This window comes from Xyrauchen texanus, chromosome 30 (assembly GCF_025860055.1).
Source record: "Xyrauchen texanus isolate HMW12.3.18 chromosome 30, RBS_HiC_50CHRs, whole genome shotgun sequence".
NCBI lineage: Eukaryota > Metazoa > Chordata > Actinopteri > Cypriniformes > Catostomidae > Xyrauchen > Xyrauchen texanus.
This window is the reverse complement of record NC_068305.1, coordinates 15,763,667-15,790,771: the sequence shown is the minus strand read 5'-3', so window position 1 is coordinate 15,790,771 and position 27,105 is coordinate 15,763,667. Positions and strand designations below refer to the sequence as shown.

General features: G+C 39.9%; 2 protein-coding genes across 2 annotated transcripts in view; one reads left to right on the top strand and one right to left on the bottom strand.

Moving 5' to 3' along the window:
- The first annotated feature begins 638 nt into the window (after positions 1–638).
- Positions 639–20,967, top strand: pcsk9 (proprotein convertase subtilisin/kexin type 9). Its single transcript, XM_052098353.1, has 12 exons — positions 639–1,019; positions 2,665–2,856; positions 3,002–3,125; positions 3,380–3,513; positions 3,628–3,769; positions 4,721–4,917; positions 4,998–5,181; positions 5,313–5,489; positions 8,234–8,382; positions 8,574–8,739; positions 9,474–9,646; positions 17,022–20,967. Exons 1-12 carry the CDS (start codon positions 843–845, stop codon positions 17,238–17,240), a joined length of 2,034 nt encoding a protein of 677 aa, XP_051954313.1. The 5' UTR covers positions 639–842; the 3' UTR covers positions 17,241–20,967.
- Positions 20,940–27,105, bottom strand: part of LOC127623900 (ubiquitin carboxyl-terminal hydrolase 24-like) — a 111,570-nt gene continuing 105,404 nt past the window's right edge. The window contains exons 65-68 of the mRNA XM_052098495.1: positions 26,721–26,796; positions 26,545–26,631; positions 26,324–26,434; positions 20,940–21,085 (exon numbers count right to left, since the gene is read on the bottom strand). Of these exons, the coding sequence (XP_051954455.1) occupies positions 21,023–21,085; positions 26,324–26,434; positions 26,545–26,631; positions 26,721–26,796 (337 nt within the window). The 3' untranslated portion in view covers positions 20,940–21,022. The remainder of the gene's footprint in view (positions 21,086–26,323; positions 26,435–26,544; positions 26,632–26,720; positions 26,797–27,105) is intronic.

The window sequence follows — 27,105 nt, the reverse complement described above, 5'->3', positions numbered from 1 at the left end:
CCTAAATGGCATATGATCTAATTAGCCTATGACATAAAAACTAGCATCTCACTTCAATTTAGGCAGGCTTTTTTTTTTTTTTTTTTTTTTAAAAAAGCAGATTCAAACAATAGTTTGAACAACCTGAAGAATCCGTTGCTGAGGCTGATTTCTGACAACGATCGATATACAATTATAAATAAAGTATCCCAATATAGGCTACTATAAATATAAAATATAGTCTGAGTGAACTAAAAATTAATGAACTTTAATTTACAGTGTACATATCAACAAATCTTAAAAGCCCGCGCAGTAGTAAACGTTCTAAGGGGCCGTTCACACCGAACTTGTTTTAGCGTTCGTATGCGCTATCGTTTACCCAGCCTACGTAAACATTCGCAAGACTGACGTATTTGACCGTTACGCCGCGTCCCGCGGATTTTTCTCAGCATCTGTTCAACTTAACAACGTCAAACGCGTCTCGAGACACCTGCGTTCTGCTCTATTCGCGGCGCTGCGTCTAGCTTATTGGCTCTAGTACGTGTTCGGTGTGAACGGCCCCTAAGGATGTTTGTGTGGGTGGAATGCTGCGCTGTAATCTGACTCCTCTCCTGCAGTATTTATTTACAAGACATCGTTCGATATAAGTGCAGTGAAACGTCACCCACCAGGCCCCACCTTAAAGATTCACTCAGTCAAAGAGTTTCAAATGTGAAATGTTGATTGACATGAGGACACATTTCCACTCAAAATCTCTCTGCCACAAACGCTTGCGATATTACATGCCGAAGAACAGTCCGAACAAGAGATTTTTAAGCAACATCACATAAACTACTTATTTTAAAGTACAAAGTGACCACAAAATGAGGGGCGTCGTGACAGTATGCTGTTTGAGTTTACTTTTGTGCCTAGTGGCTGTAGTTGAGGGGGGTGAGGACAACACTGAAGATGATGAGATGATCCTGTCCCTAATTCTGCAGGATGACAACCAGCCTGAAGCAGATAGCGAACCCTCCGCCCAGATTTACAGGTGCTCTAAGGTAAGCTCACGACCATATACATTCCTTATATTGATTATACTCTATAAACTGTATTGAACTGATATTGACATTGATTTATTCAATTTAAAGAAATATTGGGTACAACAGGGATTAAACTGCCCTCGGACTTTCCAAACACCTGTTTGTAACTATGCAAAAAAAAAAAAAAATATATATATATATATATATATATATATATATATATATATATATTTCTGATCCATGAGATCATTGTGTGTAATGTCTAAAGGTTGATTTTGAGGCAGTTTGATCTAATATTTAATAATTTTTGATTAAATCAAAGGTTTTTCAACTGTGAAAAGTATTTGGGGTAATTAAGTCCCATGTTGCAGGGCTAAAGGGGGCCAGTAACAATATAGATTCATTTTTTTAACGAATACTTAAAAGGTTCTGAAATGCCAAATGTGATTGAAATTAAAAAGAAATGACAAATTATGCACTTTACCGTTTACCACTTTATCTACACAACATCACTATTAACCTAAATGAGGCTCCCTCGCATTTTTATTTTTACATTTGAATCAAAACAACCTTCTGATATTTTTTCTTTTCATATAAATTATGGCGCTCCATCAATTTTCAATAAAAGACATCTATATTTTTCCCAATCTTTATAGTGTACAACAGAGCAAAATGCTTCACGAGGTAAAAGGCTCCTTTGATTTTATTTTCTCCCAAAACACTAAATAGCATAAGAAAAATTACCAGAGCTAAACTACTTTCCACTATGAACTGCAAAAATGTGCTGTTACTTGAGATCATTGCCTGTAATGTCTAAAGGTCAGTTTATCTAATATTTAATAATTTTTTAAATGTTAATTTACAGAATGTAAATGAATTTCCTGGAAATTATCACATTTATTTAGAGACTTAATATCTATTTACCATTTTAAATTTAGTTAAACTTGATTATATAAATATATTTTCAATAACTGTCCAGTAAATGAAAGGATAGTATTTGGGGTAAAAAGCCCACCTATAGTAGGGGTTAAAGAACCCTATTAAACACATTGTCTTTCTTTCATGGAGCAAATAGATTTATTATGAAAACATTTTCAATGTGGGCTCACATTGACTGATCCAATCACTATTTGCAAAAGTTGACAAATTGTGTCCTATAACTATTGCTTGGGGTCCTTTTACCCCTGGTGTGGGGTAAAAGGTCCCATCGCCATCATTAAAAAATAAGAATATATAAATAAATAAATATTCAAAAAAACCTTCTGTTGTTATTTCTTTTCTCACAAATTATGTTGCTCCATCAGTATTCAATAAAAATTAATATATTTCTTGAATCTTGATGCACTTTGTGACCAGAAAAAGCTAATTTTCCTTAAGGTGCGCCTTTAGCCTTGTTGTACCCTACACTTTTTATAGATTTACCTAAGATGTTGACATATTAGACAAATTGTTGCATCTATAGCCTTCATCTTAAAAGCAATTATTTGTGCCTTAGAAGCTCAGAGACTGAATAGCACACTATGGGTACTGTGTTTAACTTGAATTTTAGACCCATTTCCAGCTTTATTAACAAGAAATATGGGGGAAATATTTATATTCACATTAAATTGATTAACTGTAAAACTTATTGTGAATCAAGTGCATTTCATGTTTTCATGCACAGGACGCATGGTGCATGCCAGGTCAATATATAGTGGTGATGCGGAACGGGACGCACGTGAACCAGGTGGAGCGCACAGCACGCAGACTCCGTGCTAATGCTGCAAAGCGCGGATACCTGATCGAAATTATTCAGACCTATTCTGGAGCCTTCCGTGGGTTTTTGGTGAAAATGAGCAGTGATGTTCTTCACATGGTAATCTGCACACATTTTTGCTTAATAAAGCTCATTGTTGCATCCTTTAAGGAATGTTCTAGTTTAAGAATTTTCAGGTACGCATGTCAGAGCTGTCTAAATGTACAATGTCTGCCTCTCTAATTGCATTGTTTGTTTTTGGTAGGCAGTAAAGCTGCCCCATGTGGAATACATTGAAGAGGATTCCTCAATCTTTGCTCAGAGCATCCCTTGGAACCTTGAGCGCATCATTCAAAACAAACATGAGACTGGAAAATACTCACCACTCAGTGAGCTCTTGATCTACATTCTTCCCCTCAAGCACTTTAATATAACTTCTTCTGCACAAATATGTTCTTGATATCCAAAAGAGACAGAGATTCTTTTTTTCTGCTGTAAATTTGTTTTTAAAAGTCTTTATGGAACCAAAATATTGAACCTTTAAGTATCGAAACTTTTCACAAGGCGCCTTTTATCCCCAGTGTACTGTATTCTCTCTTCTTTGGTATCTGATCTGAGCCAGCATATTTGTGTGTATATATAGATGATGGTGCACAGGTGGCAGTGTATCTCATGGACACAAGCATTCAAGTGGGCCATCGTGAGATTGAGGGCAGAGTGATGGTGACCGACTTTAACAGCGTGCCAGAAGAGGATGGGGTCAGGATTCACAGGCAGGTAGGTGAAAGTGATAAAAAAAATTAGAGAATCAGAAGTCAGAATCAGAAGTCTTGACAACTTAAATTAATGAGTATCATATGTCCATCACTTCCAACAGTCTTTTACCCACAGGCTAGTCAGTGTGACAGTCATGGTACGCACATAGCAGGCGTGGTGAGTGGGCGGGACTCGGGTGTGGCTCGAGGTGCCAGTGTAAACAGTGTTCGAGTTCTGAACTGCCAAGGCAAGGGTACCATATCGGGAGCTTTGGCAGGTAAACTGACAAATAAAAAAACAAAGATATGACATTTATGAAGCCAGAAACAGCATTGTTTACTATATTTATTAATTTTTTTTTTCTCATTTAAAACTAATACCCCAAAAGATTTGACTTTTGTCAAAAAGAAAATGTTAAAAAGGATGTACACTTAAATGAGATGAAGACTCCAGTCATATCGGTTGTGTAGACTAATAAAAACAGTTTTATTTTACACAGAGATGAGCTGCCTCATGTTGAGGTCAAATGATCAGCTAAGAACTACGAAAGACTGTTTAGCCCAAGACGGACCACTTAAATAAATAAATGGGAGAAATTGGAGCGCCCAATATGGCGGATGTAGAAAAGAAAGTCCCACCAGATACAGACATCATCAGTCATCTCGAGGACGCGCATGTGCATTAGCTGTATCAGCCTGAAAAATAGCATTATTTTTAGCGTGATCTGATCTAATGAAGCACATTTTTTATGATACACAATTTATGATAACATTGTTGTCAGATTTAACTGCTGATTTGAAATATGTTCTTTGATCGTAATCTTGAACAATTGTTTTGTTCATCTTTCCGCTTCAAGTAGATAGGAGCTTCTATGCAGTTTGTTTACATTGAAATTAACTGCCCGAGAGCATTCCAAAGATGGCCTCTGAGTAAACTGACTTGCCTTGAAAGGGTCTTTTGTACTACTCATTTTATCACCTTGTTATTGGACTATTTTTCCCACGTAAAAACTGAAATCACGGCTGATTGCGAATAGAGTTTTCTACAATGGCACTGTTAATCAAATCGTTTTTTTGCTTGATGCTGTGTCTACTTGCTAGGTGTCAGTATGGCAGTAAGTCCAAGACTAATGCCATGTCAGCCATTGCAACATAAACAAAAAATTACTGAGTATACTTTTAAAGATCTCTGCAGATCTTCAGCTCTGTGTGACACAACTATGTTTCAGGTCTGGAGTATATTCAGTCATCTCTGAGGGCCCAGCCTATTAGACCTGTGATCCTACTGCTTCCATTTGTGGGGGGATTCAGTCGCACCCTTAATGCTGCCTGCAGGAAAATGGTTGAACTGGGCTCAGTGCTTATTGCTGCAGCTGGTAACTATAACGATGATGCCTGCCTGTACTCACCAGCTTCAGAGCCTGAGGTACAAGTCTGAACTCCCAATGGTATATAACTTCCAACTGATATGAGTTGGCTTTAATATGATTTAATGTCCTTCTGCAGGTGATAACTGTAGGGGCAGTTAATTTTGCTGATCAGCCGCTTAGTACAGGGACGACCGGCACTAATGTTGGCCGTTGTGTGGATGTGTTCGCACCTGGTGATGACATCATCAGTGCATCCAGTGATTGCCCCACCTGCTTCACCACAAAGAGCGGAACATCGCAGGCAGCGGCACATGTCACTGGTTAGCATGCACACACACACGCACGCACGCGCGCACGCGCGCACACACACACACACACACACACACACACACACACACACACACACACACACACACACACAAACACCTCTGGTCATTGTTTGTGTTTTCAGGTATAGCTGCGGTGCTCCTGAATCTTAATCCAAAGTCCAGCTCTGCTGAGGTTCTGCAACAGCTCCTCTATCATTCATTGAAACAGGTCATTAACCCAGAGTCTCTGCCCCAGTACCACCGTCTCACTACACCCAACATGGTGGTCGCCCTGCCTGACCCAGCCTCCACACTCACAGGTCAGTTCAGGGGTTCAATGACTGAATATTGTAGCTTGCAGAATAATAACAGTAATTATTTATATTACAGTCTGTTGGATGATGAGTTTAATTCTGTAATTAGCAGATTCATTGCAAATACATTTACCGCTTATTGAAGAGTCTGGTTTATTTCCAGATTTATTCAATTATAGTATATTTAAAAGCTGAACCAGCTTAGGCTCTTAAACTTAACACGGTATCTAAAAAACACGGCATGGCACTCCTGTATTAGACACAGAAAAATCATAGAGCAATGGTCAAAGACTTAAACTGTATGAGGTAGTTACATGCAGTTGTTAACATAAGATGCTATTTGGTCTTGATCTGATGCCAGTTCCAAGAAACCACTTAAGTTGAAGCCATAGTGACAATAGTCTTAAAATTATAACAAAGGATTTTTTTTTAACTCCCAATTGAAAATGACATTGTTGATGTAACATGGCCTGGTCTCAGAGGGGGCTATGGGGGGCATATTTGTCTTGTGAACCCCCCCTCCCTCCCCCTCCCCCAATTGGATCGCGAAATGACTAAAGACCCTCCCTCCCTCCACCCCCACCCTCAGACAAAGACAGAACATATTGCCCACCTGTCAGACAAAACGAGAGCGAGACAGAGACACAAGAGCAGAGGAACAGTTCAAAGGATTTATTTATAATAAATTATAGCATTTCAGCAAAACGTGATGAATCCTCCGTGCAGAGCACACCCGCAGGTGAGTGGCAATTCCACAAGAAAACCTCTGCCGAAGAGTCATGTATGCCGCTCACACACTCCCGGCACTTGGGCAGAAACGGGCAACCAAACAGATACAGAAGACATGACCAACTTGGCAGAGACAGTGAGGTAAGTTACTTCACCTCAGCAAAATGTGAGGAATCCTACATGCAGAGTGTTCCTGCATGCCAGTGGCAGATCCGTGAGGAAACCTCTGCTGAAGAGTCATGTGTGCAGCTCACACACTCCCGGCACTCGGGCAGATACGGGCAACCAAACAGATACAGAAGACATGACCAACTTGGCAGAGAGAGTGAGGTAAGTTACCTGTAACACTTAATGGAGAAACGTAAACACCATTTGACCAAAACATACAGAACATGGAGTATGAGTGTCCGGATCCCGACACAGACCAAAACCGAACCATACAGGCTGTCAGGATCCAGACACCATGCTCCAGACATGGTACAAGACCGACCGAAGAGTGCATGGCGATAACTCACAACCGGACCCGTGCAATCACACAAAGAATGTACACAAAACACAAGACATTGTATGATGTCATGTTCCCGCCAGACAAAAACCCAACCTGACAAGTTGACAGGACCGTAACACCACACTAAAGGTCAAAGTGCAAGCCACTCCCCCACCCCACCCCCAAAGATCACATCCTAGTACGGGCCCTGTGGCATAACCTAATGCGGTCAGGTTGATGTAGTCATCCTAAATAATCTAGCAAGAGTGCTGTTGTTCCATATATCAGCATGGCTGTGATTTGGCCGTACAGTGCCACAGTTAATACATATGAAACAACAGCATGATTGCAAGTGTGATATTGCTTTTATACAACAGTTCATCAAACAAGGTAATGCTACCCTATGTAACTTTTGGCCCTGTGGTGGTTAAAAAAAAAAACTGTATGTGTCTTGCGGAAGAACATTGTTTCGGTAATGACGTAAGTTGTGCATCGGCTCTGCTCCTCTGCACGGATGAATGTGGATCGAGACACCGGTGTCCACTGGATACAGGACATCTTATCATAGCGAAAGGACAAATAAATAATGAAAGAAGGGAAAAGATGGCTATCCGAAAACATGTCATCTGAGCAGGTAAGTGCCATATCTTATGCTGTTGTTTTGACTTATTATAAACATGAATTTTTTTAAATAAAATACGTTACAAAAGTTAGGCAAAGGTCGTGAGCATTAGACACAATTATTGCTAGTCTGATAAGGTCAAATGTTGTAAACTTTTTATTACTGCAGGATATTCTGGGCAAATAGACCACGGTAGTAACAAATTTATAGATTGTCATTGTTACCAACCAGTGGTTAACATGTTCAACAAGAAAAATACACATGTGTGCAAGCAAGTGAAAAGTTCTGCACCGATTACAGTATAATTATTGTATTTCACTCCACACACAGACACTACTCCCACAGATGTGCTACAGTAGCCAGAGCTTATTTTCTCTGTGAACAGATAAGATGTAACATGCATGATTTTTATTGCACTCCCTCATTAATAATATTTTGTTATTTTTTAACAGAAAGCTTTAATAATGAACCAAAAACGTATGTTTTAGGCAAAAATCTATTTTAAATTTTGTTCGTATATGAATCAATGTTTTTGAAGAAATCTTTTAAGAGTACAAAATGCTCTTGTTCACTTCCATTTTTTCTGTTGTGAACGAGTCTTTGTTTTTTAACAAATCAGTTGAGTCGGTGATTGAATGATTCACTCGAACTATAATATAAAAGACACTCAATTGAATTGTTTACACCTACTGTAGTAAATATGCAATGTTCAGAATCAAAATCCCCAATACTACTTGGAAAGCCAAGAACATGGAGAACCGAAGTGACACTAATGATGAAGCATTCCAGTGCTTTTGGACTGTATATCAGCACTCTTGGAACCCTGCTCCTCCAATCAGATTCGAGGAATGGAACTCTTTTATAATTTGGAGTATGTTTCATGAGGTTGATGATGTGTGTGTTTTGTTATAGGTGAGGAGCTTCTCTGTCGATCCATTTGGTCTGAGAGGTCAAGGGCTACAAGTTTTGAAACAGCTGGTGCCCACTGTCGGCCCGGTGAAGAGATGCTGAGCTGTTCTACATTCTCATTAAACGGTGTGCGAGCTGGAGAGAGAATAGAGGTATGTATCACCGATTCGTTCAGTGATGATTTCTGAACAGTGCATATTTACTCCATCATTGTATCAGTGATAGAGAGACAATGGATTATTTACAGGTATATGCACACAACAAGTTTCACTTGTCAACCTCAAGTAAATAAAATTTATCTCACCAGCTTATATAAGATAGATTTATTAATTCTCTCCAACAGGAGAGAAATGGACAGAAAGAGTGTGTTGCTGTCAATGGGAATGGAGGGCAAGGTGTGTATGCTATAGCTCGCTGCTGCACAGGGCATAAGGGTCATTGCCAGATTTGGGAGAGTCCTCAGAAGGGAATGGATGCAGAATGTCCTAGCACAGACCAACAGCTAACAGGTGACAACTGCCAATGTCTTACAGCAGTGTTTGCAAATTGTGGTGAAAATTAATTAAGGGATTGTTTCAGATTCAATGAGAGGTAAGGTCGACTGACAGCATCTGTCACTTAAAGGGATAGTTCACCCAAAAATGAAAATTCATTTTTTTTTTTTACACACTCATTCCATCCCAGGTGTGTATGACTTTCTTTCTTCTACAGCACACAAATGGAGATTTTTAGAAGAATATTTCAGCTCTGTAGGTCCATACAATGCAAAATTTTGATGCATTACTGCATTACTGAAAACAAACAAATTACATGCACAGTAATGCATTTATTATAACCACATAATTTCAGTAACCTTTGCATGATATCCACTTGTGAAAGGACATAAAGTAAATTCATTCCCATAGGAATTATGTCATTAATAGAATCAGTGCCCGTATTTACACAGATTTTTGTCTTACCACTTGGTGTTCTCCAAAGAGTTCTTAGGCAAGAGTTTTTGCTTTAAACCTATTCACGAAACTGCTAAGAGAAAGTTTTACTAAGGACATTTTAAGAGTAATGCGGAGTTCACCTAGCTGCTGTGGATTACTCCACATATAAACACGTACTGGATATGTCATGTCCATTTATTTGCTAAAATTAGGTTGAGTTTTTCTCAATTTCTCTGTTCGACCATGCATTTTAGAGGTTTTTGGTTTATTGTCTTATTATATTTCTACCCACATGTTGTCTGTCCCTACAGGCTGTAGTTTTTTCTCTGAATCTGGAGACATATCGGCCTCTGATCGACCTCTACATGGCAATCGCAGGGCATGTCCTGCTAGAAGGGGTGTGATGTCATATGCCACCTGTTGCCACGCCTCCACTCTGGAGTGCCGGCTGAAAGTACATGACCCCACGGGCTTCAGCAAGCAGGTCACTTATACTTACAAGAAGTTTCCATTCACTCAATGACAGCTTGCCACACAAAACCAATATCATTGGGTTTCTTATACTAATAATTGTCTACAAGTGTTCTTACTTGTGTGGAAAAAAAAAATTCTAACTCTCCTTCTAATACTGATGAACCTGGCATACTATGTGTGCCCATAGTTAGTAATTAATTACCATATTACATGCTCAAACTATCTACATTTAAGGATTTTCCACACAACATCACATGTACAGCCATTTATCACTTTCTGCATATGTATACTTATGCTCTCTAAAAGATATTGAATTGCAACACCATTTGAAACACAAAAACGCCTTTTACTTATGTTATAGCAACAAAATTGATGGGTGTTATTGCACAATATGGGGCAGATTCTTCAAAAAGCTGGTCATGTGTAGCCTAAGCCTATAAATAATAAAAGGTGTTTTTTGTGTTTTAAATGGTATATATTTATATGTACAGTTAAAGTCAGATGTTTATATACACTTAGGTGGAAGTCATTAAAACTCATTTTTTAACCACTCAACAGATTTAATATTAGCAAACTATAGTTTTGGCAAGTCGTTTAGGACACCTACTGTGTGCATGAAGTAGTTTTTCCAACAATTGTTTACAGACAGATTGTTTCACTTTTAATTGACTATATCACAATTCCAGTGGGTCAGAAGTTTACATAAACTAAGTTAACTGTGCCTTTAAGCAGCTTGGAAAATTCCAGAAAATTATGTCAAGCCTTTAGACAATTAGCTTCTGATAGGAGGTACACTAAATTGGAGGTGTACCTGTGGATGTATTTTAAGGCCTACCTTCAAAGTCATTGCTTGACATCATGGGAAAATCAAAAGAAATCAGAGAAGACCTCAGAAAAAAGGTTGGCCTCCACAAGTCTGGTTCATCCTTTGGAACAATTTCCAAATGCATGAAGGTACCACATTCATCTGCACAAACAATAGTATGCAAGTATAAACACCATGGGACCACGCAGCCATCATACCGCTCAGGTAGGAGATTCATGCTGTCTCCTAGAGTGCAAATCAATCCCAGAACAACAGCAAAGGACCTTGTGAAGATGCTGTAGAAAATAGGTAGAAAAGTATCTATATCCACAGTAAGCGAGTCCTATATTGGCCAATGCTCCAAAACCACCATAAAAAAGTGCACATAGGAACAAAGATCTTAGTTTTGGAGAAATTTCCTTTGGTCTGATGAAACAAAAATGTAACTTTTTGGAAATAATGACAATCGTTATGTTTGGAGGAAAAATGACTAGGCTTCCAATCTGAAGAACTCCATCCCAACTGTGAAGCATGGGGGTGGCAGCATCATGATGTGGGGGTGCTTCGCTGCAGGAGGCACTGGTGCATTTCATAAAATAGATGGCAACACGAGGAAGGTAAATTATGTGGATATATTGAAGCAAAATCTCATGACATCAGCCAGGAAGTTAAAGCTTGGTCGCAAATGGATCTTCCAAATGGGCAATGACCCCAAGCATAACTCCAAATTTGTGGCAAAATGGCTCAAGGACAACAAAGTCAAAGTACTGGAGTGGCCATCACAAAGCCCAGACCTCAATCCGATAGCAAATTTGTGGGCAGAACTGAAAAACCGTGTGCGAACAAGGAGGCCCACAAACCTGACTCAGTTACACCAGTTCTGTCTGGAGGAATGGGCCAAAATTCCAGCAACTTATTGTGAGAAGCTTACCCAAAATGTTTGACCAAAGTTAAACAATTTAACGGCAATGCTATCAAATACTAACTAATTGTATGTAAACTTCTGACCCACTGGGAATGTGATGAAAAATAAAAGCTGAAATAATCACTCTCTACTATTATTCTGACATTTCACATTCTTAAAATAAAGTAGTGATCCAAACTGACCTAAGACAGGGAATGTTTTCTACGATTAAATGTCAGGAATTGTGAAAAACTGAGTTTAAATTTATTTGGCTAATGTGTATGTAAACTTCTGACTTCATCTGTAGATATACATTTCTATACTGGCAGAGAAACATTTGGAATAATGTACAGATTTTGCTCTTATGGAAAGAAATTGGTACTTTTATTCACCAAAGTGGTATTCAACTGATCACATTGTAAAGTCAGGACATAAATAACATGAACAATTACTATTAGATTTTTTTTTTTCAGAACTTCTTAAACAACTTAAGCGCTCTCATCAAAATATCATCCACGTGCAGCAATGACAGCGTTGCAGATCCTTGGCATTCTAGCTGTCAGATTGTCCAGATACTCTGGTGACTTTTTACCCCACACTTCCTGTAGCACTTGCCATAGATGTGGCTGTCTTGTCGGGCACTTCTCACGCACCTTACATTCGAGCTGATCCCACAAAACTCAATGCGGTTAAGAGCCATAACACTCTTTTCTGTTGTCCTGTCTGTTTTTTTGTCCACGTTTTCATTTTGTTTTTCTGTTTCAAAAGTGGCTTTTTCTTTGCAATTCTGCCCTGAGACTTCTATTTATTGTTTTAAAGAAAACTGGTGTTGAGCGGGTAGATTTCAATGAAGCTGTCTCTACGTATCCTCTTGTTTAGTTGTACATCTGGCCTTCCACATCTCTTTCTGTCCTTGTTAGAGCCAGTTGTCCTTTGTCAGAGCCAGTTGTCCTTTGTCTTTGACGACTAGTTTACACCTTTGTATGAAAGTTTTTTGGCAATTTCAAGCATTGTTTAGCCTTCATTCCTCAAAACAATGATTGACTGACAAGTTTCTAGAGAAACCGGTTTCTTTTTTGCCATATTCTAATATTGACCTTAAGACATGCCAGTCTATTCATACTGTGGCAACTCAAAAACAAAAAGTTAAGCTTCCTTTAACTAATAAAAAATCTAATCAAATCACTTTGTCTCAACCATATACACAAGTGCAACAGTGGGTGAGTCTTGGGTGCAGTTCCGAGCAACATAACAGTCATGATAGTGATGAGACATATACCAAACAACATATTTACACAACACAATTTACATATCTAATATACACACAATTACACACAAAACAATATACAAATAAAAATATACAATGTACAGTATACAATACACAAAACATAGAATACACATACACGCAATATAGAATACACAATATACAATAATAATTGTATATACACTCACCTAAAGGATTATTAGGAACACCATACTAATACTGTGTTTGACCCCCTTTCACCTTCAGAACTGCCTTAATTCTACGTGGCATTGATTCAACAAGGTGCTGAAAGCATTCTTTAGAAATGTTGGCCCATATTGATAGGATAGCATCTTGCAGTTGATGGAGATTTGTGGGATGCACATCCAGGGCACGAGCTCCTGTTCCACCACATCCCAAAGATGCTCTATTGGGTTGAGATCTGGTGACTGTGGGGGCCATTTTAGTACAGTGAACTCATTGTCATGTTCAAGAAACCAATTTGAAATGATTCAAGCTTTGTGACATGGTGCATTATCCTGCTGGAAGTAGCCATCAGAGGATGGGTACATGGTGGCCATAAAGGGATGGACATGGTCAGAAACAATGCTCAGGTAGGCCGTGGCATTTAAATTATGCCCAATTGGCACTAAGGGGCCTAAAGTGTGCCAAGAAAACATCCCCCACACCATTACACCACCACCACCAGCCTGCACAGTGGTAACAAGGCATGATGGATCCATGTTCTCATTCCGTTTACGCCAAATTCTGACTCTACCATCTGAATGTCTCAACAGAAATCGAGACTCATCAGACCAGGCAACATTTTTCCAGTCTTCAACTTTCCAATTTTGGTGAGCTCTTGCAAATTGTAGCCTCTTTTTCCTATTTCTAGTGGAGATGAGTGGTACCCGGTGGGGTCTTCTGCTGTTGTAGCCCATCCGCCTCAAGGTTGTGCGTGTTGTGGCTTCACAAATGCTTGCTGCATACCTCGGTTGTAACGAGTGGTTATTTCAGGCAAAGTTGCTCTTCTATCAGCTTGAATCAGTCGGCCCATTCTCCTCTGACCTCTAGCATCAACAAGGCATTTTCGCCCACAGGACTGCCACATACTGGATGTTTTTCCCTTTTCACACCATTCTTTGTAAACCCTAGAAATGGTTGTGCGTTAAAATCCCAGTAACTGAGCAGATTGCGAAATACTCAGACCGGCCCATCTGGCACCAATAACCATGCCACGCTCAAAATTGCTTAAATCACCTTTCTTTCCCATTCTGACATTCAGTTTGGAGTTCAGGAGATTGTCTTGACCAGGACCACACCCCTAAATGCATTGAAGCAACTGCCATGTGATTGGTTGATTAGATAATTGCATTAATGAGAAATTGAACAGGTGTTCCTAATAATCCTTTATGTGAGTGTATAAAATATAAAGTAGATTGTATTGTGCTGTATTGACATTCAGGCTGTCGGTTGATAGTCAGTTGCCAGTGTGTTGTTAAGAAAGAATATAATTTATTATATTAACAAAATTAAAGTCCAGTGTAAGATTAATGAAGTGCAGTGTTGATGTATATGGATCATGAGAGATCAAGAGTTCAAAAGTCTGATTGCTTGGGGGAAGAATGTCATGAAGTCGGCTGGTGTGGGTCCTGATGCTGCGATACCGCCTGCCTGATGGTAGCAGTGAGAACAGACCATGGCTCAGGTGGCTGGAGCATATGATGATCCTCCAAACTTTTTTCTCACACCGCCTGGTATATATGTCCTGGACAGAGGAAAGCTCACCTCCGATGATGTGTCTGGCAGTTCGCCACACCCTTTGCAGGGCTTCGCGATTGAGGGTGGTGCTGTTGCCATACCATGCAGTGATGCGGCCAGTCAGGATGCTCTCTATAGTGCTGGAGTGAACCACATGAGGATGTGGTGGTTCATTCCAAACTTCCTCAGCCATCTCAGGTATAGGTGCTGGTGAGCCTTCTTCACAACGTGAAGTGTGGATGGACCATGTGAGTTCCTCTGTGATGTGGACACCAAGAAACTTGAAGCTGCTGACTCTCCACCGGTGCTCCATTGTTCGTGATGGGGCTGTGTTCTTTGTCTTTTCCCCTGAAGTCCACCACAAGCTCCTTGGTCTTGAAGTTGAGGGAGAGGTTGTGCTCCTGACACCAGCATGTCAGAGTGTGCACCTCCTCTCTGTAGGTTGTTTCATCATTGTCAGTGATCAGACCTACCACCGTCGTATCATCAGCAAACTTAATGATGGCATTGGAGCTATGTGTTGCCACACAGTCATGTGTGTTCAGGGAATACAGGAGTGGTCTGAGAACAGCCCTGCAGGGCTCCAGAGTTGAGGGTCAGTGATGAGGAGATGTTGCTGCCCATTCTAACCACCTGGCGTTTGCTTGACAGGAAGTCCAGGATCCAGCAGTACAGCGAGCTGTTTAAGCCCAGAGCCTGGAGTTTCACATCAAGCTTGGAGGGCACTATAGTGTTGAATGATGAGCTGTAGTCTACAAACAGCATTCTCACATATGTGTTCCTTTTTTCCAGGTGGGAGAGATCAGTGTGTAGTGTAGATGCAATGACATCATCAGTGGAGAGGTTGTTGCGGTATGCAAACTGCAGTGAGTCCAGTGAGGCAGGCAGCACAGAGCAGATGTAGTCTATGATTAGTCTCTCAAAGCATTTGATGATGATGGGGTCAGAGCAACAGGACGCCAGTCATTTAAGCAAGTGATTTTGGATTGCTTTGTTACAGGCACAATGATGGATGTTTTAAAGCATGTGGGGACCACAAATAAGGAGAGGGATCTTTACAAAAGCATCTCTGTATTAAGTGCTGCATGAAAATCGCTATTAATCCACAGGTTTTGGTTCGGGTAGATCCGTATAGTTTTGGTCGGTACTACGTCATCTACGCACTTCCTGATGAAACACGTTACGCTATCAGCATAGACCTTTATGTCGTCTTCAGAGTCGGACCGGAACATCTTCCAGTCCACGTAATCAAAACAGTGTAGTAGTATACAATCTGATGCTCTGGATCGTTCTGAGGGCGGGTGCTTCCCATTTTTAGTTTCTGCCTGTAATCGCGCAGAAGCAGAACGGTCTGATCTGCCAAATGGTGGGTGGGGGAGGGTTTGTAGCCATCCCAGAAGGGAGGGTAGCAATGGTCCAAAACCCATTCCCCTTGTGTGTTGAAGCTGGTGTTGTTAGTATTTCAGTACTATTGACGTGAAGTATTGGCTTTGTTAAAGTTCCCGGTCACAATGAACGCGGCCTCAGGGTGCGCGCTTTCCTGCTCACTTATACTCCCATACAGTTCCTTGAGTACACCACCACCTCAGCTTTTACCTGAGAGGTCGTTTACTCTGTCTGCTTGGTGCACGGAGAACCCCCGCGTGTTTGATGGCTGAGTCTGGAATCTCTGCAGACATCCAAGTTTCAGTAAGGCAGATAATGCAGCAGTCCCTTGTTTGAAAGAGATCCATGCTGTCAGAGCTTGTTGTCCAGAGACTGAACATTTACCAGTAGAATACTGGGTAGCGGGGGTTGATTTGCACGTCTTAGTCTGATGAGAACACCGGCTCTCCATCCCTTTTACGGCTGCATTTCCATGGCTGGGCTGCCCAGACAAAGGGCTCCGCTGTCGTGTTTGAAAACAGAGGGTCGGCATTGAGATATTTGAAGTCCGGTTTTTAGTGTGCTATTGCAGAACCATTGTCCAAAATTGTTTGTCTATCTTATACAATAAGGCACAAGAATTGTTCACAAAACAAACAAAAACGGCAATATTGGGTCGGAGCTCGCAACGCAGCCATAATCTGCGCCATCTTGATCTACTACTACAAATGGAACTACAAATAGCTTTTAACGGTGTTTGATATAATGGCAATACTAGAAAAGTGATTTTCTAGTACCAAATTAGCAATTTAGCATGAGTACTCAAGGATAAGGTGTTGGAGTGATGGCTGCTGGAAATGGAGCTTGTTTAGATTAGAACAAAAATTACTTTATTCAAATAGTTATTTGCTCTTTTTTTTTTTTTTTACATCATTAATGTCCTGACTATACTTTGTGATCAGTTCACCACTTTGGTGAACAAATTCCTTCCTGAAACAGCAAAATCTGTTTATTATTTGGCCAAAAGTGTGCATATATATATATATATATATATATATATATATATATATATATATATTCTCATTTTATCTTAACACATGGCATTTTTTAAGTGCATCAAGTGTCAGTGATTTTGTCCTAAATTTAGTACATGAATATTTAATGGTCACAATTTAAAAATAAGGTTTTTAGAGCAAGTCACAGACCATTTAATCTTTTGTACCACTGTGCATTTTTAACACCATGACTTTTAAGTACATAAACAAGTAAATTAAAAACCCACATCCAATGGCTTGGTTCTCTTACAGGTGGAGGTTTCATGTGAGGATTCATGGACACTAACTGGATGTGAGGCTCTGACACGTGATTGTGTCACTCATGGTTCATACGCTCTTGGAAACACCTGTGTAGTTAATACATCTGGAGGAGACGAAGGAGCTTCAGCAATCGCCACCTGCTGCAGGCTCCGCCCCTCCCAGCAGCAGCCAATCAACAGCATGACCACTGATGACCACCTTGATGTTTGAGAGGATATGCATGTTTATAAACCAGCTTCCAATTCTGTTTTGCCAACACATAACCAAGGACATAACTGTTATATTACACATAAAGGGTCTTAAAAAACAGACAATTTAAAAAAAAATTGAAATATGCAATACACATAAATGATAACTTAACTATAGCTTTTGTTGAAGTTAACTTATGAAGCTAAAGTTTAGCTAAATGACTTATGCAGTGAACAATAAGGTACAATTATTTTTATAAATGTATACATGTTACTTTACATTAAACAAACAAACGCCTTTCCAAAGTAATAGTTTCAAAAAATCCACTTGTGCTCAGACAGTAATTTGACACAAACAAAATTAAAGTTTGTGCATTCCAGTCTTATCTTTTTATATCAAATGTTTTCATTGTCAATCTCTGATGTACAAATTAAAACGTGGGTTTAACATGCATTAACAGATTCCTTTACACATTATACACACGCACAGCAGAAATGAGAAACATTTAGAAAAAGTATCGCCAGTTCTTAAAAATGTTTTAGCATCTTCAACCCTGTCCTGACACCTAGCTTAAAACGCAAGCCTGATCACAGATTTATAGAGAAGTAGGTACAGCATGTACAGGTGTAGGAAATGTAAAAAAAAATACAAAATTAAAGACAATTTGTAGTTTTAGCACATCCTGTTCACTCAAGTACCACATAATTCAAAGAAGACCCTACAGCACTGAGCATAACCTGTAACTTGAACCTCTCTTATGGGCTCCATTAGTGAAAACTGATACAGGCAGTTGAGCTGAAATTAGTGTGATATCTGTGTGTATGGGCATTATACAACCAAAAATATAATTGCCTTTTAGGAAGGCACTGATCGGATGAATTCTCCCTCAACTATTTACCAAACTCTGTGCCTTTATGCCTCAAAAATTTCTGACTCTGATTATCCTAAAATTATTTTGACTGATTTAGGATAATGCTAAGCACATCTGCAATGGTAAACTAGCGATGAACCACAGTAGATTTTGTCTTTTTATTGATTCCAAGAATAAAGGCAGTTGTGAGTACTGCATTGTTGTGCTGCCTGTTTAGTAGCCGACACCAAAAAGACGTCAAACAGCTGTGAATAAAACCCCCAAAAACACACACACTTAATCTAGGCCTAAGCTGTTAACTGGTCTCCCAGCCTGGTCAAGATTGCCTTCATCTTGTCTTTTAGCCTGACCAAGATGGTTTTCAGTTGGTCTCCCAACCTGGCCAAGATGGTCTTTAGCTTGTCTTCCAGCCTGGCCAAATGGCTTTTAGCTGGTGTCCACGGTCTGGCCAAGTCAGTCTTCAGCTCGTCTAGCTTATCCCCAGCCTGGCCAATCTTGTACTGAGATTTTTCCCAGCCTGGCCAAGATGGTTTTCAGCAGGTCTCCTAGTCTGACCAAGGTGGTCTTCAGTTTGTCTCTTAGCCTGACCAAGGTGGCCTTTAGCTCATCTAGCTCGTCTCTCAGCCAGGTCAATCTAGAATTCAGCTTATCTCTCAGCCCTGTCAAGATGGTTTTCAGCTGGTCTGCCGGCTGGTTTTTCAGCCAGATCAGCTGACAAGTCCCCAAAACTCCTCTAAGACCAGCCAGGCGACCAGATAAGAACACCAAACCATCTTAGCCTGGTTTAAGGTGGGTTTTTTTTTCCCAGCAGGTCAGTTCTCACTCTTACATGGGCAAACATGTAAAGAAGTTCAGCAAGAAAAGCATCAACAAGAATGTTTCTGATCAAGTGAAGAGCAAGTAAACAGAATTAACGTGAGATAAAAAGCAGCACGGACAGTTCAGCGAATCGGCACATTTTGTTTGAGGTGGCTCCGAGGTCCTTCCACTGTAAACATTGAAGCAATGTCACTAAGTGTTCTAGTCTAGTCAAAAAAAACAAAATGAGCAGCAAACAATCGCTGGATCACCCTGCGGACTCTGTGAAAGAGACATTACATGCACAGCTCAAACAGGGACCTTGAGATGTTTGATTTGTCCTCTTCCTCATATGGCACTCTGAATGAGTGCTGCAGAGCCACCGCTGCATTCTACAGTGCAATTGTGTGTGCGCGTTGTTTTCATAACAGCATTCCACAACACATTGTCCACTGGTTTGACAGAAGGTGAGGACACAAGCAGTATAGGGGAGTCATCGAGTAAAGGCACATAACTGCTACTGTGAGAACAACCCATCAATATACAATCTCTTTTAACTCACTCTCTCTCCCCTCGCCCTTTACTATATTTTCTGCACAATCCTCAACGCCCCTGCTAAAAAAAAAGCATCTTAAACCAGACTAAGCTGGTTTGCAGGTCTTTGTTGTTATAAGTTGGTTTCCAAGCCTGGCCAAGCTGTCCTTACGCTGGTTAAGATAGTCTTCAAGCCTAGCTAAGGTGGTCTTGAGCTGGTTTAGCAAGTCTTCCAGCCTAACCAAACTGGTCTTGAGCTAGTCTCCAAGCTTGACCAGCTCAAGTGCCCAAAACACCTTTAAAACCAGCAAACCAACTAAAGCAGGTTTATTTTCCAGCAGGGCTGTCTTCCAATTTGCATTATGCACAAGTTGTAAGGCAGACCAAACAGAAAGATGCCCACACACAAATAATTATAAAAAAAAACCTGCAGTGTCTCCATGGCCGGAACAGAGTCCTTTACTTAAAAACTGCACCCCTCTAGATGCAGACAGATTACGGTCTGCACAGACATCTGTTCTGGCCAGCTGAAAACGTATGAAATCGGCACATGACAACATCAGAACAGTCAGAAAGAGTGAGACTGCTTCTCAACGATACAAGCAATTAAATGCTGATTGCAGTACTCATCGTCTTTCCATGAGAAAGAAAATGTGTTTTACAGGACAATATTAGCAGACAGTGTCTCTCTGATTTCATCATGTTAGCGTGTTGGCCCAGGCAGTGCTTGAATGTGTGTCTTAGGACGCATCTTTGTTGAGGCAGTGTCTGCCACCCGATGCCCGAAGTCATATTTCTTTGCTTAGCACTTGTGTATACAGCTTTTGTTGTCTTGGACACGTTCTGGTTTCCCTGTATGCTGTTTGATCTCCAGTGGTGAAGAAATCAAGGTAAAAGATGGACAGAAAGCAGCGACGTTCATGGCTGTTCAATTGTCTCCACATCAGGACATTTGCAAAATTGTCACAAACTGAAATCAAATATAAAGTGCTTTAAAAAATACCAGCAAGAAAGAGAAATGGGGGAAAGGGTGTGATTATTTGACTCTCAGAGACATAGCAAGTTCCTCTTTGAATAGATTTGAGGCACCTCTCAAACTGTTCCAGAAAAAAAAAAAGAAAAAGAAAATCAGAAAAGGATTCTTAAAAATATTTTACATTTGAAATTACATTTATGTAGCACATCTTTACATTTCCCATGAATAGTATCTACTTAATTACATTGGCAAATATACGCTCACCGATTTCTTTTAAAACACCCCTTGTATTTTGTAGTTCTGTGTAAAATCTTCATGGAAACAAAACCCTCCATTCCTATTAAGTCCCATTTGCCTGACAGACCTCGTCGAGTCAGACTGACCTGAACTCTTTTCATACAGCCAGGCTTAAACAATAACCACCAGGAAAAAAACAAGATGTTTGCCACTCTGACGAGACGACCTGAAGATGAGTGCTCTGACAGGCACTGTGACTGCCTCTGTTTGCAGGCCCAAGAAGATCAAATGCATTTTTCAGATTGTCTGTTTAAAGCCACAACATCTTTCTGTTGGAGAGAAACCATTTTTTTCTGTTGTTTTGTTGTGTAAAAACAATAGGGAGAGTTAGGGGTCCACATCTTCTAAGTCACTCCGGGAATCTCCTAGCATCATTGGTGATTCTGATCCCTAAGAAAGAGAGAGAAATCTTTATGATATACTATGCTATATATGAAACTTTAAACATGAATAATAAAACTGATCATTTCAGCTCCAAAATCTGAAAACCTGTTTTAAAATAGGTAACACACACACTTATGCACAAAATGTAATTCTATGTTCATGTAGGGCTGGGTGATAGGACGATGCAATTGTATATAGACAATATCTGACAAATATCCTGATGCCAATTGACCCTTCGCAAAGCACAACCCACTTTGGCTACCGTTGCTCGCTCTGACAAGCTTTCCAGAACTCCCAATAGGAATGAATGGGAGATTACTGGGAACGGTGCGGTTTTTGACAAAATATTCTCATAAACGGAATGGATAATATTATTACATGGGCTGGAATGAAGAGTGATATTGTAAAGCATATTTATATGCAGTTTTATGTCAAATAATTGGCTAAATTACAAAATAATTTGATTGAAAACCGTGCAGACTGAGAATTAGAATAGAGGCAAACTATAATCACAGTTGCGTAAAAAGAGAAGTGTCACTTGACAGTGATTAAAAACCTCATAACATTAGTGTCTTGAAAAGAACTGCTTATAACATCTCATTTTGATGCTGTGAACTCTATTTACCATCACATTTACTAAGACCTGAGAATCAATAAGAAAATTAACTAATTTTAATTTACAATGGAGGAAATATACTGTAGGTGTCCTCCCTGAAGTTATATATGCTCATTTGGGAATGAGGAATGACACACTTTAATCCATAGCATGCTCTTCTCAATATATATTTCAAGATTTAAAAAAAAACAAAAAAAACAACTTGTGTGTATCCTTGAACCTAAAATGTATTTATATTTCAACTAGAGCTCTCAATTTAATGTTTTAATTCAATGTGATTAATTACATTAAAAATGTGTTAAAAAAAAATAATGCAATTAATCACGTCCCCAGACAGTAATAAGGAATATTTCTACCATGGCAGCAATTCAAGCTTGAAGCACCACCTCTTCAGGGGGCAGTAAGCGAAACTCCAGCTGTTTAGGCAACGCGCATCTTATACAGAGAACAAACCACACTTTCTGACATCAGACATCACAAGATGAGACTCTTTCTTGCGTTCAAACACAGCTTGATGGAGCGCAAATCCAAATGCAGGGATCTCAAGATGTTTTTTTTCTTTTTTTAAAGTTTCAAACTACGTTTAACTTGACACAGTGACTAAAAAAACATCATGTTTATGAAGCGACACAGCCAAAGTGAGAAGCTCCAAAAGCGGCTTTCTGTTGAATGTATACATTGACACGTCCTTGACAAGCCCTTATAATACATTTTGGACTGATTGACAAATTCAATTGCAAAATTAATTGTTGTGAACTGTAGGCTAATGATAGGCTCATATTCAATAATATAGGAATACATTTATTGGATTCTAAAGCCAATTTTTGTATTGTCTTGTCAATGCAATGTACTTGTCTGCCACAATAATGAAATGCATTTTATTTATCTGAATTATAATTTTTTATAATATACAATTTTTTTTAGAACAATTTAAATATATTTATTTACAATTATTTAATCATTATATATTAAATTATTGCTATTTAAAGGGCTTTCAAAGCAAATACTTAAATTTTTGATTTAATTAATCAGCAAACCATATAATTAATTCAACTGAAATGTTTAATCGATCAACAGTACTAATTTAAATTATTATTCTCATAATCATTATTGTTATATTTAGCCTAAACAGATGCACAGGTAGCTGTAATAACGTGCCGGGCATTATTGTCTGCTGCACCTCCACCAGTGCCTTCAGCCTAGCAGCAGGGTCATCTGGGAGCCACCTATCTTCAATGTTTCACCCCATTAATCCCAGAACATCTCCTGGCAGTTGGGCAGCAGTCAAGGACATCTCCCTGCCACCCTCTGCAGCTGGACACCGGATCCCCTCCAACACCTCTCATCATTGCCTTCCCAGCCAGACATCATTCCTTCACAAATTACTTGCAACTAGGGCTCTATATGTCATAATATAATACCTCGACATGACCGTTGGCCAACTGGCATCGAGATGCGTACTCTGTGTCCTACTGGCATTGTATCTCTCGGTAACTAAGTGCCACCGGTTCCGTATGGCATACTCTACCTCAGCACAAGCCCTCACCACAGATCACCCAGGTTCCTAATTCTGACCTGCCCACTTTTTGTCCTTCCTTCTTAATAGCCAGAAACTCCCTTTCTCAGCCTTCTCTGCCAATACTTTTTTAAAGCTTCTCTCATGATGCCAATGTCTCTAAAAAGGTGCTGCATTGATGTTCCCATAAATTATCAGAACCAAACCTCCACTGAGTAGGTGGCAGTCCTCTATATCATCCTCCTTTTCCCTGCACTCTGCAGACAGATCAGCATATTTTAGCTTCTTCCTCTGTCTTCCCGCTGTCTCCAGACCATAGAGCTTACTGTTCCTATGGAACAGTAAGCTCAATCATTGTTATTTTCAAGATGAAGTCGACTACAACACTATATCCACCCTAACCTTATACCCTTCCTCTTGCATACTAGTTACTTCCATAACTACCATTGGTTTCCTCGTTTTTCGGGAGGCTGCTGACCACAGTTTGGAAGCCACTCCCCATCCAAGCCTGTTCTTCCTGACTGTGTTCTTACAACAATCTCTTGATGCTTCAGTCTTGAAACCGCCTGGTTTACAACATCCTCTGCCTTCCAAGTTCTGCCTGTTCGTACATGGACTTGACAAGCCAAAACAAGCCTGGTCTTTTCCTTCTTGTAGCCCAGAGTGAGTGATTTTAGAGGCAGTTGTAAAGCAATTCTTCCAAACAATGCTACATCTGAGAGACAACGTGGCAGGCCTAGCCACTTCCTGATATAACTGTTGGCCTTGGCATCCATCCTTGCAACTGCTGCAATCTCATACATTTTTAGCGGCCACATCAGGCAGGTAAATTGGTAACACAAAACCTTGAATTAGCCTGGGAGATGACAATCTTATCCAGGCCCTCTTTCAGTTGCTTCAGGACTAACTCTGCCATGTGTTTGCCTGAAAGATCTGCTGTGTATTCTGCCCCTAAACTTCAAATAGGCTGCTCTTCCACAACCGAGATTCTTTCCCCCTCCACCTCAAATTAAATCTGATCATCCCTCAACCCTTTTCTAATAGAAAGATTACATGATTTTGTTGGCATAATCTTCATTCTGGCCCATGCCAATAGCACTTCAAGTCTTTTCAAGAGCTGGTTGTACATGCAGCAGTATGGAGGATGCTTGTGACATCATCCATGTAAGCTGTGCACGGATTCCTCAAACCATTTGTCTTACATCAATAAGGATGATCTCTAACGCAGCTGTGAACAGGATGGGAGAGATTGAACATCCGATCACTATTCCTTTTTCCAGTTGCTGCCATCGAGTTGTGTAGTCCTGTGTTGCATGACATATCTTCAAGTCCCCACAGTAGCTGTCTACCAAGCTCCTAATGCACTCAACTCCTTTGCATAGCTAACAAGCTGGAGTGGAACTGATCCATCCAGACAATGAGGATGTCTTTCTTATCTCTCTTGGCAGACTGGATCTGCTCCCATATTACTGACACATGTACCAGAAAAACCCGGTATGCCTGCCTTCTGGCAGCTTGTGTCTATGTATCCATTCTTCAGGAGGTAGTCAGACATCCTCCTTGCCATCACTGAAAATAAAAGCTTTCCCTCCATGTATAATAGAGCAATGCTCCTAAATTGACTAATGTTGGTGGAGCCCTACTCTTTGGGTATGAAGATGGCCACTGCCCTTTGCCACTCCACAGGTATGCGCACTGCCAGGCAACCCTAAACGATCTCTACAACATTTTGAAAACTATGGGGCACTTCTAATAAAGCTTGTATGGTATCCCATTCGCGCCTCGGGCTGAAGTTGCCCTGGCTTTTTCTACCACCTGCCTCACCTCACTCAGCTTAAGTGGATCTATGTCAAATTCCACTACTGGCTCTACTCATATTCAGGGGAGCCAAGCGGGTTGTCTATGCAGGGGTCACCAAGTTGCTGTTCCATGTGGTCTTCTAGTTCCTCTTTTGCCATCACCAGCTCCCCATTCCTCTTCTTCCAGAAGTTTTCTGGCAAACTTAAAAGGATCCTTAATGAACCCTCTTCTTTCTCTGCTGTCGGATTCTCTCTGCCCTCCTCAAGATCGCTAATCTAGCCCTTATGTCATTCCACAATACATTCAAGCCCTCCTTCTCCTGCTCCTCTGCCTTCCTCAAAGCCTGACGAAGCTGCCTCCTCTCTTTCACAAGCTGAAATATCTTCTTCAGTCTCTGACTCATCATGCTGGGACCACACTTCCTTACTACTGTTTCACCAAATCTACCTATGCATTCTTCACACACAATATCACTAAATATATTAAGCTTGGCCTCCACCCTTCCAGTAAGGACATTCTCCATTCAACCTTTTATTTTGGAAAAGAAGAAAGCAGTAAAACAAATAAACAAGCAAAAAGAAAAGATCTGTGGGGGCTCGCCATAATTTTTACCATTCTCAAAAACTATACTCAAAAACCTGACCAAATCTGTATGATGCTATATTTTTCCAACTTTGGTCCAAACCAGCAATTACACATTTTTTGATACAGCTCACTGCACTCAGCTTCTCTGAAAATGGCAGATTCAACTCTCTGAGTGAGAACAGAGCTTTTTTTACACATATATTCAAAATAAATGAATTCAATGGAAAAAATAAATACAAATAGATTGAACAAATAAAATAGACCTTTTTTTTAACTGTTTATATCTCTGGAAGTAATATTAGTTCAATTCAGGATAAAGAATTGTCACCAATTTATTGATCTGTGCTACACCGCATTTTCTTTTTTGTTTTATATCGTGAACATACGTTATATTTCCTGCATACCACCCAGCCCTATAGTCATTCATCAATTGCTACAAACTATTACGATGTTTGGCAAGTGTAAACAGCTTACTGTTAATCTATGATTGTAATTAAATGCCTATGGAAGAATTGCTTATTATTCTAATTGTAATTAATAAATGTAATAATATAAATATTTTTGTTAAATTTTCCCAAAAGAGAAAGAATGCAATTTTAAAATGTGCTTTTCTGCTGAAAGACAATTTTTAGGAGTTCACTATCATATCAGATAGCTAAAAGAAAAGGATGAAAAAACATTAATTTCCTAGTTTGATTTCATGAGTTCTTTAATAAGAAATGGAGACCTGTCTGAGGCTTCTGTCGGAGTTCTCATTGGCTGGGCTGCCATCTGAGCCGTTACTGCTGCCGGATGGCTCCTTCTCATTCAGTAAAGCTGTGGCATAGGCCAGGGTGTCCTTTACAAACACACACAAAACATAATTTATTGAACTCCATTCAGCATTGCGCAAGCTGTGATTCACCTCATTGATAAAAAGCCAGTTTGACTGCAAGTGCAGTAATGTACCTGTGCTGAGATGGTGCGCTGGAAGGTTTTAGCTGTGGACGTCTCATTTGATACATTACTCTGAGGCGTCCAGTAATGCTCAGACATCTGAAAGAGGAGAGAAGGCAAATAAAATAATATCAGCTGCAACTTTAGTGAACAAATAAAGGAATGAGTGTGAGTGTGTAGTCGCTTGCCTTTTTCTGTAGCCACTGCACTGCCCAGCTCCAATGCCCTGAGAGCTCTTTGAAATAATCTTTAGCTGGAGAACACCTAACAGAACCACAGAGACAACACTTAACATCCCACAAACACTGCCAAACACAAAGTCAGTTAATTTAAAACATTTGATCAAGGGAAGCAGAAAGATTTATGGCAAAATTGATATTTAACATAGTATTTTTTGAATCTATCTAATTGGGCTGATATTTGAAGCAGATACTATTAATAGCTATAGAATACTTGATTGTGATTGGTCAATCATGGCATTCTGTAACATCCTAAGCATTAGGACTGGGTAATGATATAGATTTTCTGATGCATCGCAATCATTATTTGAAAAATCTCGATACTGACCCTTAA

Coding starts and splice junctions, on each gene's coding strand:
- pcsk9 (XM_052098353.1), top strand. CDS start 843: ATGAGGGGCGTCGTGACAGTATGCTGTTTGAGTTTACTTTTGTGCCTA. Junction 3,126..3,379: donor TGGAAAATACTCACCACTCA/GTGAGCTCTTGA, acceptor GTGTATATATAG/ATGATGGTGCACAGGTGGCA. Junction 8,740..9,473: donor CACAGACCAACAGCTAACAG/GTGACAACTGCC, acceptor CTGTCCCTACAG/GCTGTAGTTTTTTCTCTGAA.